The following is a 12,654-nucleotide window of genomic DNA, read 5'->3' as shown; positions in this document are numbered from 1 at the left end:
TTTGCAAAGCCTGCTGGCCTGGGTTCAGTTCCCCAGTAGCCATTTGGAGCCAGATGCAGGGAGTGGTACATGCTTCTGGAGCTCTTTTGCAGTGACAGAAGACCCTGGTGTGTACCCATTCTCTTTCTCCTTCCCTTGCAAATAAATAAATAAAAATACATAAAAGAAAATGAGGAATGGGAGGATAGGCTTACCAATATCTCCTGACAACATGCTGTTGAAGGATCCTTGCTTGTTAATCCTAGGTATATATCCTCAGTTCCCACCTTCTGTTGGAATATAATTTCGTACCTGAAAACGTAGCCAATGACAATACTCAAGTGAAAAAGCAATTTCTTGTCACATAAGAACTATTACAAAAATATAATAAAAGGACTAATAAAGTGATTATGGTTTTTCAAACATACAGTAGAACACAACAAAATATAATTTTAGAAATACTAGAAACTAAAAATACTAAAGCTCAGGACTACGATTTTGTACATAGTTTTCTAAGATAATGTTTAACTACTTTAGAGCTATACAAATAAAATAAGATAAAAATAAAACAAACAAACAAATAAATAAATAAATATTTTGTACATAGTTTTCTAAGATAATGTTTAACTACTTTAGAGCTATACAAATAAAATAAAATAAAAATAAAACAAATAAATAAACTAAAATAAAACTGAAAGAACTTATATATAAAGAACCTAATAAAATTAAAAGTAGAATAGAAAAGAAAAAGAAAACATAAAAAATAGACAAAGGGCTGGAGAGATGACTTAGCGGTTAAGGCATTTGCCTGCAAATCCAAAGGATCCCAGTTCGACTCTCCTGGACCCAAGTAAGCCAGATGCACAAGAGGGTGCATGTGTCTAGAGTTCGTTTGCAGTGGCTGGAGTCCCTGGCATGCCCATTCTCCCCCTCCCTCTCTCCTTCTTTCTCTCTCTCAAATAAATAAATAAATAACACCAAACAAATAAACAGAGTTTGATGGACAGATTGACAAATACAGAATTTACAAATTACTTTCTTCTTTTCCCCTTCTTTTTCTTTCAGTTCTGGGTATTAGATTAGGTCTCCATGGATGTTAAATAAGGTGCTTTGCCAATAAGATACACTTTCAGTTCTACAAATTATGTTTTTTTTCTGTTCCACTTTATTCTAGTTAAAAAAAAAAGTAAATCTCCAGATTAGAAGACTAAAGGACATGTATTGACTTTCTAAAAATTTGCAAATATGTATGGTCAATAATGAAAAGGGGGGCTGGAGAAATGTCTTAGTGGTTAAGGATTTTCCTTGGGTTTGAACGTGACAAGCAATAAGTAGCTATTTTATATGTGATACTTTCTTATTAGGCTATGTCTAAAAATTATTTACAAAGGTGAAACAAGGGTTAATCAAGACAGAAAGGATTAATTCATATGGTCATTACTCCCAGATGGATTTTCTCAAAATTCTACACATATGCTGAGTTCCAGGTGCAATTTTCCATCTGCCTATTGTATAGAGTTGCCTTCAGGTTCCCAAGACACCTCAGAGTCAATGGATCCAAAATCAAATTCACTTCTCCTCCACCTCCAATCCTAAACAGTAAGCTCAATATCCTCTTTGAAAATTTCTTCTCATCCATCATATCTAATCAAATGCTAAATCTTTCTTCAAAATATATCAAGTAGAGACTCTCATATTTCTCCCCAAGGCCAGTGACAATACAGGACCTTATTATTTTTTGTTTGCCTACCTGTAGTGATTCATCTTTTGTGAACTTCCTGTTCATGTTCCTTACTAATGTTCCTCTTTATGCTTTGAAATGTATTTTTGTAAAGTATAAAATAAAGATAAAAATTTTTAGAATGCAATTGTCCTCATATCTTGACTGGAATCATTTAAAATATTCATGGATGTGTTATCTAGAGAACATCAAACATTTAGATGAAAAATAGAAATTGACTAAAATTTGGAGTTTGCTGCATCTGGATCTGTGCATTAGAAGCATTACAAATGAGAGACTTAACTTTTGCTTTCCAGGTAACTCTATGGGCAGCATATAAACACAAGTTGAGATTTAAAAAAATAAATTGATATATAAACAGTCTGCTTCCACAAAAGCTGCTACATTCATGACCCTACAGTGAACACTACTAATCCAACTGAAGAAGGCACTGGTGGAAGTGGGTGGGGATAGGGAATATAAGAGTATAACCCAATAAGAATAGGACCAATATGCAATATGCAACTAAAGTTCTCAACTAATAAAAAAGAAAGAAAGAACCCTGAAGGTTATTCTATTCTGCCATATGTTATGAGTGTGAATCTTAAAATGAATTTTCTTTGCATAACCAGGCAGTTACAGAAGAACAAGTACTATATAATTCTTAATCTATGTAAGGAATTTAAATTATTTAAATTCATAGAAGCAGAGCATAGCCTAGTGGTTGTCAGGAATTTGAGGGAAGGGGAAATTATTGTCAATAAATATATAATTTAGTCATGCAAGATCAAAAATCCTAGAAATTTATAGTAGAATAATGGAATACCAATTGCCAGTAATGTACTGTACACATACACTTTTGTCATGTACTATGATTTTGTTCTTAAAATTCATTAGCATATAAAAAGATACAGGAAGAAATGTTTTAAAATTGATTTTGTGAGGTTTTTAGGTTGTTGACATGGCTCATTTTAAAGTTATCTTTTACTTTCCAGTTAATTATTACTTTTATTTTTAGAAATAACATAGAAGATAGAAATTGAGGTCTTTAAAAATGTATTGGTAAGTGTTGCAGTTAGATTTTAGAAATTTATTGTTACAAAAGACTTTCAGACTTAAATAAAACCGAGTATGGTGGTACAAAACTATAACCCCTGGTCTCAAAAGGTAGAAGCAAGATCATGTGTTTGTGGTATGCCTGAGCTACCAATTCTGACTGTGTTTCAAAAACAAATAAACAAAAAACACAAAGAACTAAGGGTTGAGGAAGTGGCTCTGCAGTCAAAGGAACTTGCTTGTAAAGCCGATGGGCCTAGGTAGATTCTTCAGCCATACATGCAAAGCCAGAGGCAAGGAGTGTTGCAAGTATTGAGTGTTCTGCTTATGTTTATGTTTATGTGGTAGCTTAAATTCATGGATTTCAATATGTTCAGTGTTTTATTTGTTTGTAGTTTGGATCTGTAGCCATCTGGCTAGAGAAGATATCACTGGGCAGATCTTAAGGTGTGGTGGTGGGTTTGAAATTCTAATCTAAATATATACAAACTGCCTAGTTCCACCTGGAGATCCTGAAGTGTGCTGTGTGGCTTTTGGCTAGTGGCTTTCTCTCTGCTTGGAACTGTGAAAGCAGGGCCAACTTCTATGGCCATTATGGTACTTCCCCAGGATCTGTAGGATTCAATAAATATCCCTTCCTCCATAACTGTGCCTGGTTTAGAAGTTCATCTCAAAAAACCTAAAGCATGGGCTGGAGAGATGGCTTAGCAGTTAAGCACTTGCCTATGAAGCCTAAGGACCCTGGTTCGAGGCTCGATTCCCCAGGACCCACGTTAGCCAGATGCACAAGGGGGCACATGCATCTGGAGTTGGTTTACAGTGGCTAGAGGCCCTGGTCTGTCCATTATCTCTCTCTCTCTCTGGCTCTTTCCTTCTCTGTTGCACTCAAATAAATAAGAATAAAGAACAAAAAAAGTTTTAAAAAACCCTAAAGCTGTCTGCTACAGAAAGTGGTACCAGGAGTGGGGTGCATAAATCTGACCATGTGGATTTTGGTCATTTGAAACTTTTGTTTTAGAGAAATGGATATGGACTTGGTAATTACAACTAAAGATGCCTTCTGAAATGGACTTCTAAGTTTTATGGACTATTCAGATGAGAGTTTGAGAATGCTAAGTGCAATGAGTATTATACTTGGAGGCTCAACTTATAAACTTGGAGTCTTGGCTTATGAACTTTCTAAGGGAAGGAAAGACTACAGAGGAATTTGTTGGAACAAGGATGCTGGCTATATTCTATTGCCCAGGTCCCAAAAATTTGATCAAGGATAAATTTGTAATGAACTGATGTGCTTGGCTAAAGATATTAGACTAAGAGATTTAATTTTTTTAAAGTTAAAAACCCTCAAACAAATTAAAATTACAGGCACTGAGACTGGTTTTAGGTTACTGAAGCTTGTATTGTCAAATACATTAACAATCTTAAAAAATATGGCCCACCTGCTTTACATTAAAACAATGGAGAGGATGCCTGGGGAATGACTATGATAAAAATACAAACTCTTAAGCCAGGTATGGTGGTACATGCCTTTAATCCCAGCACTCAGGAGGCAGAGGTAGGAGGATGACCATGAGTTTGAGGCCACCCTGAGGGAATCCCAGGTCAGCCTGGGCTAGAGTGAGACCCTACCTTGAAAAAACAAACAAACAAAAAAAACTCTTGGGCTGGAGAGATGGTTTAGCAGTGAAGGTGTTTGCCTGTGAAGCAAAAGGACCCAGGTTTGATTATCCAGGACCCATGTAAGCCAAATGCACAAGGGGCACATGCATCTGGAGTTTGTTTGCAGTGGCTAGAGGCCCTGGGGTGCCCATTCTCCCCTCCCCCCTCTCTCTCTTTCTCCTTGCAAATAAATGAACAAAATTAAAAAAAAAAACTTGGAAAGAGTTGACTGGGGAAAAAAAAAACAAAAAATGTTCTTCAAGGTCATAATTTATTTTGTCCCTAAATTAAGAATATGGCTGTGTCCTACACAGCTGGTATTGGTTTCAAAAACAGAAAACATGCATAGAGTGGTCATAAAATACACGCAATTTCAGAAGCCTCTGCTGAGACATAGCATATAAATACAACATGATAACCCTCATAAATAGGCTAAAAGAACCTTTGGAAGATGGACTACTACGTGGAGACCCAACGATATTTTGGATATACCAGGACTATACAAGGGCTACCCTGGAATGTACTGTTGGCCTGGGATGGAAGTTTTCCCCTGCCACTATGTCCAGCTGGAGGGACAAAATTAAAATATCTAGAGACTGTCAGTCTCTGGTTATATTGGACTTGAACTGCAAAAGTTTGAGGATTGCTTGATAGTGGTTAAGTTTACATTGGTCTAGTCTCTGCTTGTTATGCCTTATACCAGTTATAAATGTGCCTTTATATATTAAAAGTATATAACTTGTTTGATTTTACAAGACTCATAGCTAAGAGACAATCTTAAATCTCAGAGGAGATTTGGGACTTTAAAATTATCTTAAATTGGTCAAGACTATGGAGACCATTAAAATTATACTAAATACAATTTATAATGTATGATAGTTTTAAATCTATTGGGGACCAAGGGAAGAATATGGTAGTTTGAATAGATGGTCCCCAGTATATTCAGTGTTTTATTAGTTTGTAATTTAGATTTATAGCCACCTGGCTGGAAGAGGTGTTACTGGGCAGATCTTAAGACATGGTGGTGGATTGAAAATTCAAATCTAAAGATATACAAAGTGCCTAGTTCCACCTGGAGTTCTTAAAATGTGTTATGTGGCTTTTGGCTTGTGGCTTTCTATCCCTCTTTCTGCTTGGACCTTTTGAAACAGAGCCAATTTCTTTTGCCATTACAGAACTTCCCCTGGATATATAAACTTCAATAAATATCACTTCATCCACAGTTGTGCCTGGTTTGGAAATTCATCTCAACAAACATAAAGCTGGTTGTTATAGGTGATAAGATACCCTGGTGCACATACATACATACATAGATACAAACATTATATTACAGAAATGTATTTTATGGCTTAAAATTAAAGAATTATTTTAAAAAGAACATATATTATAATTTAGTAAAATTTTGCATTGTTTTCTAGCTGTTCTAAATATTCAAAATTTTATTTTAAAAGAGATGTGTCTAACTTACTCTATTTAACAATTAATTTCATTTGTGCATGTTCATATGCTTTTAATTACTTAAAAGAGTGATTTTATAAAATCAGAATGAAGGGGGTTATATGATAAAAATTGTAAGTTCACAATACAATGGCACTGAAAAAGGAGCAAAGCAAAGCTTGAATGCTACTTGTGAATTATACTGAAAACTAAGCATAATCCTGAAGTAGGTAAATAAGTCTGCATAATAATTGATAATTTGTGGGAGGATATAGCCTTTTACTAAAATTACAGAACATTGAGTAATTAAAAGCAGGTCTTTGACACAGAAACATGGAATTGTAATTTGGCTTGTATGAATGCTTGTAATTTAATGGGCTGGTTTTCTCTTACTGTTAGTTCCATAGTAGACAACAAACCAATATTGAGTATAAATTTATAATAGAAATGACTATGTATTTCATTTTTGTTACATAATAACTAAAAGGAAGTTTTTATGTTTTATTATTTGTTTCTGTTCTGGAAGAGGAAATATTGGGAATTATACATGCCTTCTGAGTGACACTGTAGTTTAATCTTGTATTTGTTCACATTTATTTCATGATTCAGGTCAAATATATAATATAATATAACATAATTTAATATAAGATGGCAATCTAAATGAAATAATAACATTTTTGGTTTCATTTGACTTACTCTGGAATGTCTCGAAGATCCCATACATCTTCATGCTCTGCCCCTTCTAGAACCTCATCTGGATCCCAGATGTTGTCATTTGCTTCACCACTGGATATAGGAATGACTGTGCAGAAAGAGGAGACAAAACTTAAGCAGTTGCATATTTTGTCTTCTAAATAGTTCATGTTCTTAACACTCATCTGGGGATAATTGATGCAGAGCACTCTCTATTTATAACCGTTTGCTTTCTGAATCCAAACAATGTAAGTTAGAGCTTTATTTGAAATATTATCAATACAGACAAATATGATATAGAATTGTAATAATGATTGTAGAAAAAGACACATAAGCAAAAAGAAGAAAATTAGGTAATCTATAATTCAACTCCTTACACATAATTTTTTTTTGTTTTTTTTTTGTTTTTTCCAGGTAGGGTCTCACTCTGGCTCAGGCTGACCTGGAATTTATTATGTAATCTCAGGGTGGCCTCGAACTCTTGGTGATCCTCCTACCTCTGCCTCCCGAGTGCTGGGATTAAAGGAGTGCGCCACCACGCCCTTACACATAATTTTAATATTAGTATTCTGATAGTATATATTTATCTATCTATCTATCTATCTATCTATCTATCTATCTATCTATCTAAACATATATGTCAATATAGAGAAATAATAATGCCAGGAAATGAGTACTTTTAGAAACAAATAGGACAATTTACCGAAAAATTTATATGAGAGAAAAAAGATCAACTGTGCAATCAATCTGATTTGTGTAAAATGTATTATCTTACATTGTGTTTTGATATGTAAAATCTTTTGAGGCATTTTCTATGAAATCATTGCATAATTAAAAAAATAATGTGAAAGAAATTGAAAGCCATAAATACAATGCCCACTTCTTAATTCAGTATTTTTCTATTGTACATATGTGCTTTAAAGAAAATCTCTACTATATGTCCTTTATGCAAAACTGAACAAGTGCTTAGATTTCTGTGCCTTCTTTAAATGCTTAAAAGTAGATAGGTTCAGGTAAGCATGCAAAAGCTCACCGTGCATTTTTCTTATTGTTGCATCAAATGGAGAGCCACATTATGTGTAGTATGATATTTTCGATCCTTTTTTAAAGCATCCCAAGAAATGCACATGATAGTCAGGTTTTCTTTCACTTTTCTCTAAATTAGCTGCTTCTATCTAGCATGAGCTCTCTAAAGCCTAAGTAAAGGTTTATACACAACATTTTACATATGACTCATTGCTCTTAAAATTTAGAGATTATTAGACGTACACTATCGAAAATACAGGCAGATAGAAATACATCCAAGTTTGAACCAGCTTGCCATGTAGTGAATACCTCTGGAATAGGACAAATAGCCTCTTGAGTACATACAGTAATCATAGCTGAAATTTAAAAACCATTCTCAGACTTCATTTTAGCTATTATTTTAAACACTTCTTCTAGATAATATCTTGCACAGTTAGTTCAATGAACAAATTCAATGAAGAAAATTTGCTTCCTACCCACCCTCTGTTATCTGTGATCCTGACCAACAGAACTGGACCCTTTTATATATATTTTTAGATTTATAAAATGTTCAACTCTGGAAAAATGTATAAACCAAAATACTTTGAAAATACTAAAAAATGAATTTTTAAATTTTTTTTCTTGAGAATTTATTTTATTTTTTTTGGATGCAGCCTTCACTGTGGGAAGTCTTCTAATGCTAATATTCTTGTATTTTTTAATTTTTTGAAAAGTAATTTTTTTGAGGTGTTAGGAATTGAACACATGACCTCTACATGCTAGATAAGTACTCTACACTTGAACCCTAGCCCCAGGACTTGTGACTTTTAAGTACCCTATAGAAGCATTTCAAGGGAAGATAAATTGGGTAGTTGTTTATTTTCTTCTCCAAAATTCTTTTAGCAAAGACTTGTATGTTGATATATAAAATGGTCTCAGGCTAGACAGATGGCTTCGTGGTTAAGGCATATGCCTGTGAAGCCTAAGGATCCAGGTTTGTTTCTCCAGGTCTCACATAAGCCAGATGCACAGGCTTGGTGCCTGCATCTGGGGTTCATTTGCAGTGGCTGGAAGCCCTGGCATGGCCATTCTTACTCTCTCTCAGTCTCTAATAAATAAATAAAAATAAATCTTAAAAAATTAAAGGGTCTCAATAAACACTTACTGAATGTGTTAATCAATAGTTTTTGTCAAATTTCCCAACTATACAAGAATAAATTGTGAAAGAATCCAAACACCTTGGTAAACAGACCAGAAAAATAAATATCTAACTACACACAACTTTCTTAAACCTTTATCCAAGTAAATATACCAAGGGGGCTGGAGAGATTGCTTAGTGATTAAGCGCTTGACTGTGAAGCCTAAGGACCCTGGTTCAAGGCTCAATTCTCCAGGACCCACATTAGCCAGATGCACAAGGGGGCGCACACATCTGGATTTCATTTGCAGTGGCTGGAGGCCCTGGTGTGCCCATTCTCTCTCTCTCTCCCTCTTTCTCTCCCTCTGTCTGTAAATCTCAAAAAAGTCAAAATAAACAAAAAAATAAAAAAATATAAACCAAGGAATTTGGATGGTTAAAAGCAAATTAATTTTGTTATTAAAAAGATTACTAAGCTGTAGCAGTAGGAGTAAAAATAACATTCTTATACATAATTGACTATTCATCATTTATATGACTTTAAAAATTTTTTTTGTTCATTATTTATTTATTTATTTGAGAATGACAGAGAGAGAGAGAGAGAGAGAGAGAGAGAGAGAGAATGGGTGCGACAGGGCCTCCAGCCACTGCAAATGAACCCCAGACACGTGTGCCCCCTTGTGCATCTGTCTAACGTGGGTCCTGGGGAATCGAGCCTCGAACCAGGGTCCTTAGGCTTCACAGGCAAGCGCTTAACTGCTAAGCCATCTCTCCAGCCCTATATGATTGTTTCAATTCATGTTTTTTACCTTCTTAAATTATATACTTGTTTAATTGATATTGAGTTTATTATATACAGTTTGATATTTTGAAGTGTGTATACATTGCAGTATAACTTAGCCAGGCCAATTGACATGTGTGCTTATTTATTTGTGGTGAAAACACTTAAAATCTACTTTCACAGCAATTTTAAGTATAAAATTGTTGTTTAGTTCATGTTATTAAATACTAGTTTTATTGTCCTATAATTTTGCTACCAAGGAAAATACCATATTAATTTTATTGATCTATACTGATTTATTAAATAATTTACCTTTGAACTGCTCTTTTGCTGTGGGTGGTCCAATATTCTCTGGACTAGCAGAAGACAAGTACTGTGCCTCAGGAAAAAGAAAAGAGTTCCAGCTTTATTTACTACATGTATAATTTATATGAATGGTAGTAATGTAAAACTGATACTTTTACATTGACAATACTCACAAAGAGTCCCATTTTAATTATTCATCATTGATATACAACATAAAGACAGATGTCAAATATTATTCTGAATGTGCTTTCCTTGTCCTTTCAGAAATATTCGGCTTAATACGCTCTGGGGCAGAATTGATTTTTGGTCAGACTAAATCCCCAGTTCCAGCTCAATGAATCGTGTTTCCCTGAGGAGAGAGAAATGAGCCACATCCATCTCTATAAAGGTTAGAACCAAGTGTTAGGAGAAAAGCATTGACAAGTTTGGGTTTTAGCAGTATATGGTCATAGATGGAGGACAGAAGTATTAGAACATTTCATTGAAATAAAAATGAAGAAATAAATAGAAGCTAAGAATTCAGATGTCAAAATATCCAATAACTGCTTTTACTTCTTTCCATTGTGGGTATGAAGTATTTCCCTTTCCCACCTACTTATAATATTGAACTAGTGGCTTTATGTAACAACCTTAAATTGATAGTGCAAACTATATGCTGAACCATTTCTTTCTTCATACAAGTACATGTTTGTTTTACCATACACCCTTTGCAGGAATGGCCATGACTCACCAATGTTAGAAAAACCTTCATTTTTTTCAACTGATTGCAACACAAAATTATTTCAATAATGTAGCACAACCATTTCATAGCCCCGTCTTGGGGATTCTTTGCTATTTCATAATCTGAAACTCTAATTTACTCCGCTGATAGTAGTAAAATATTTGTACTTCCTTGGGCCCTGGTAAATGAGTACCTCTAATTTTTCTTTCTCTAGTCCTTGTCCTCATCTCCTAAGACTTGCAATATGTACAAAATATAGAATGTCCTGTTTGGGCAAGAAGTCTGTCCTTGTAAACTGGTAGAAAAGCTCACTTGGGTCTTTATTACGCTAAACTATTCCAACAGTTATAAATCAGAATTTAATCTAACATTTTAACAGTTCTGGTACAGCAACTATTCTTTTTTTTTCTAAAAAGAGATTTGAAAGTACTATGTGTGCAGTTAAGGCATTGCAGACACTTTAATGTGAAAATCCCAAGACAGTATCCTGGACATGTTTTCTTCTTTTTAATCACTAAGGTCATATAAATGTGTAGTACTTTTATTAAATTATTAATCATCAGAATACTAATAGTCAATCAGAGCAAAGTACTTATTGGAACACGAGGGCCTCTTGTTTTGCTGAGTGTCTTCTTCCACAGAAAATTAAAATCAGTAGAAATAAAACCTTGAACATTCCTGTCAAAAATTAGCATGCTCTTATGAACAATGATAACTGGATCAGTATATCAGAAGAGAGGGAACTTTTAACTTATTACCTTAATGAAAACAAATGATTAAAAATAAAAATTCCAATTGAAAAGATGGAATGGCATAATAAAAATATTCAAAACCATCTGGCAATTGTTTTCTATAAGGACATCATTTAAGCATTTACTATGTATCTACATCCAATAATCTATGTAATTTGTCATTCTAATTCATGTCACTTTGCAATATATGAGAGATTTTGGACATTGTTGTCACAATATCTGTTAAGACTACTGAACTTTTTTTTCCTAAAAGTATCAAGATTCCCTCAGGAGTTTGAAAAACAACATATTCTTTCCAATCTCTGAGAGCCTTCACATTGCATTTATAAGAGAGGTAGCGTAAATGAACCCATGTGTATGCAACAGTACTCTTGCTGTTTTGAGAGAGCATGTTTTATAAAATGTATCACTCTTGTAACCAGTCCATGGTTACCCAGATTAATACATGTTCAAAAAAAAGGAAAGACAATTTCCCTCCCCTGGAAAATTTAATAGTTCATTAGAAACATTAATTTATCTCCCACTGTTCTGGTACTCTAATTCTATACACTCTAATGATACCTGTACAGAGGTGTCTGAATGACCAATTATCTCAAAATTGCTTATAACCCACATATACAGAATCATATATTATTATAGTAATTTTCTTTTATAAATTGTACAATTCAGTAACATGATGTTATAGTTCCCTTTATTCTCATAAACACTCATCTTTCCTCCTGGAAACACCTCTAGATGCAAATAAGCATCTTTAGACATAAACATTAAAGGGAACAGGCTTTGTAACTAGTGCCAATCTTCATCTCTGCATAAGGTCCAATTACATGTTCCACTTCACTATATTCAGAATTACTGTCCCTCAAATACTTAATATTCTCTTTCTCTGTAGTCTAAGCCCACCTTTCCCAGAATATATGCTTCTGAAAGTTATCATTCTGCTACTTTAACTAAGGTAGCAAAAATGAACTTGTTTTCCCAACTTCATGGATAAATATTGCTACAAACTTTTTCTCTTATTCCCTATTTGTTGCATATATTCAGTGCTGTTATTATTGACATGAATTAAGGACAAACTCTGAATAAAACTTCCTATCTTCTAATCCTGGCTCCAAGCTGACTCAATTCTCCTCTTTTCCAAATTTTATTTCTATTTCATGTTTTATTTAATCTTGTCCTCTTCTACCTAAGCTTTTTCTTGAGGGCAAATGTTTATCTGTGCCACTGGATTCAGACCTATTGATAAAATACTTGTTTTTATTCACATTATGGCAAAAATGATTTTGGGAGCAGTAATTGACAAGTATTTTTGTGGAAGATGGTTTAAAAGTAGTCATAATAATGAAAACCTTTATTAAAATACTTTCATGAAAATTGACTCATTCCATTATAACGTGAGATTTCTGCACC

The 12,654-nt window shown here is 34.0% G+C and overlaps 1 protein-coding gene across 3 annotated transcripts in view; it reads right to left on the bottom strand.

Annotated features, from left to right (window-relative positions):
- Nucleotides 1–12,654, bottom strand: part of Dnaaf6 (dynein axonemal assembly factor 6) — a 59,822-nt gene that overhangs the window by 30,390 nt on the left and 16,778 nt on the right. For 2 of the 3 annotated variants that reach the window (XM_045139820.1, XM_045139819.1), the window contains exons 3-5: nt 9,781–9,847; nt 6,548–6,653; nt 195–291 (exon numbers count right to left, since the gene is read on the bottom strand). In XM_045139820.1, the coding sequence (XP_044995755.1) occupies nt 195–291; nt 6,548–6,653; nt 9,781–9,847 (270 nt within the window). The remainder of the gene's footprint in view (nt 1–194; nt 292–6,547; nt 6,654–9,780; nt 9,848–12,654) is intronic. The other variant, XM_045139821.1, reaches the window with a different exon arrangement.

Source organism: Jaculus jaculus, chromosome X (assembly GCF_020740685.1).
Source record: "Jaculus jaculus isolate mJacJac1 chromosome X, mJacJac1.mat.Y.cur, whole genome shotgun sequence".
NCBI classification, from domain to species: domain Eukaryota; kingdom Metazoa; phylum Chordata; class Mammalia; order Rodentia; family Dipodidae; genus Jaculus; species Jaculus jaculus.
This window is presented reverse-complemented; position numbering and strand designations above follow the sequence as displayed.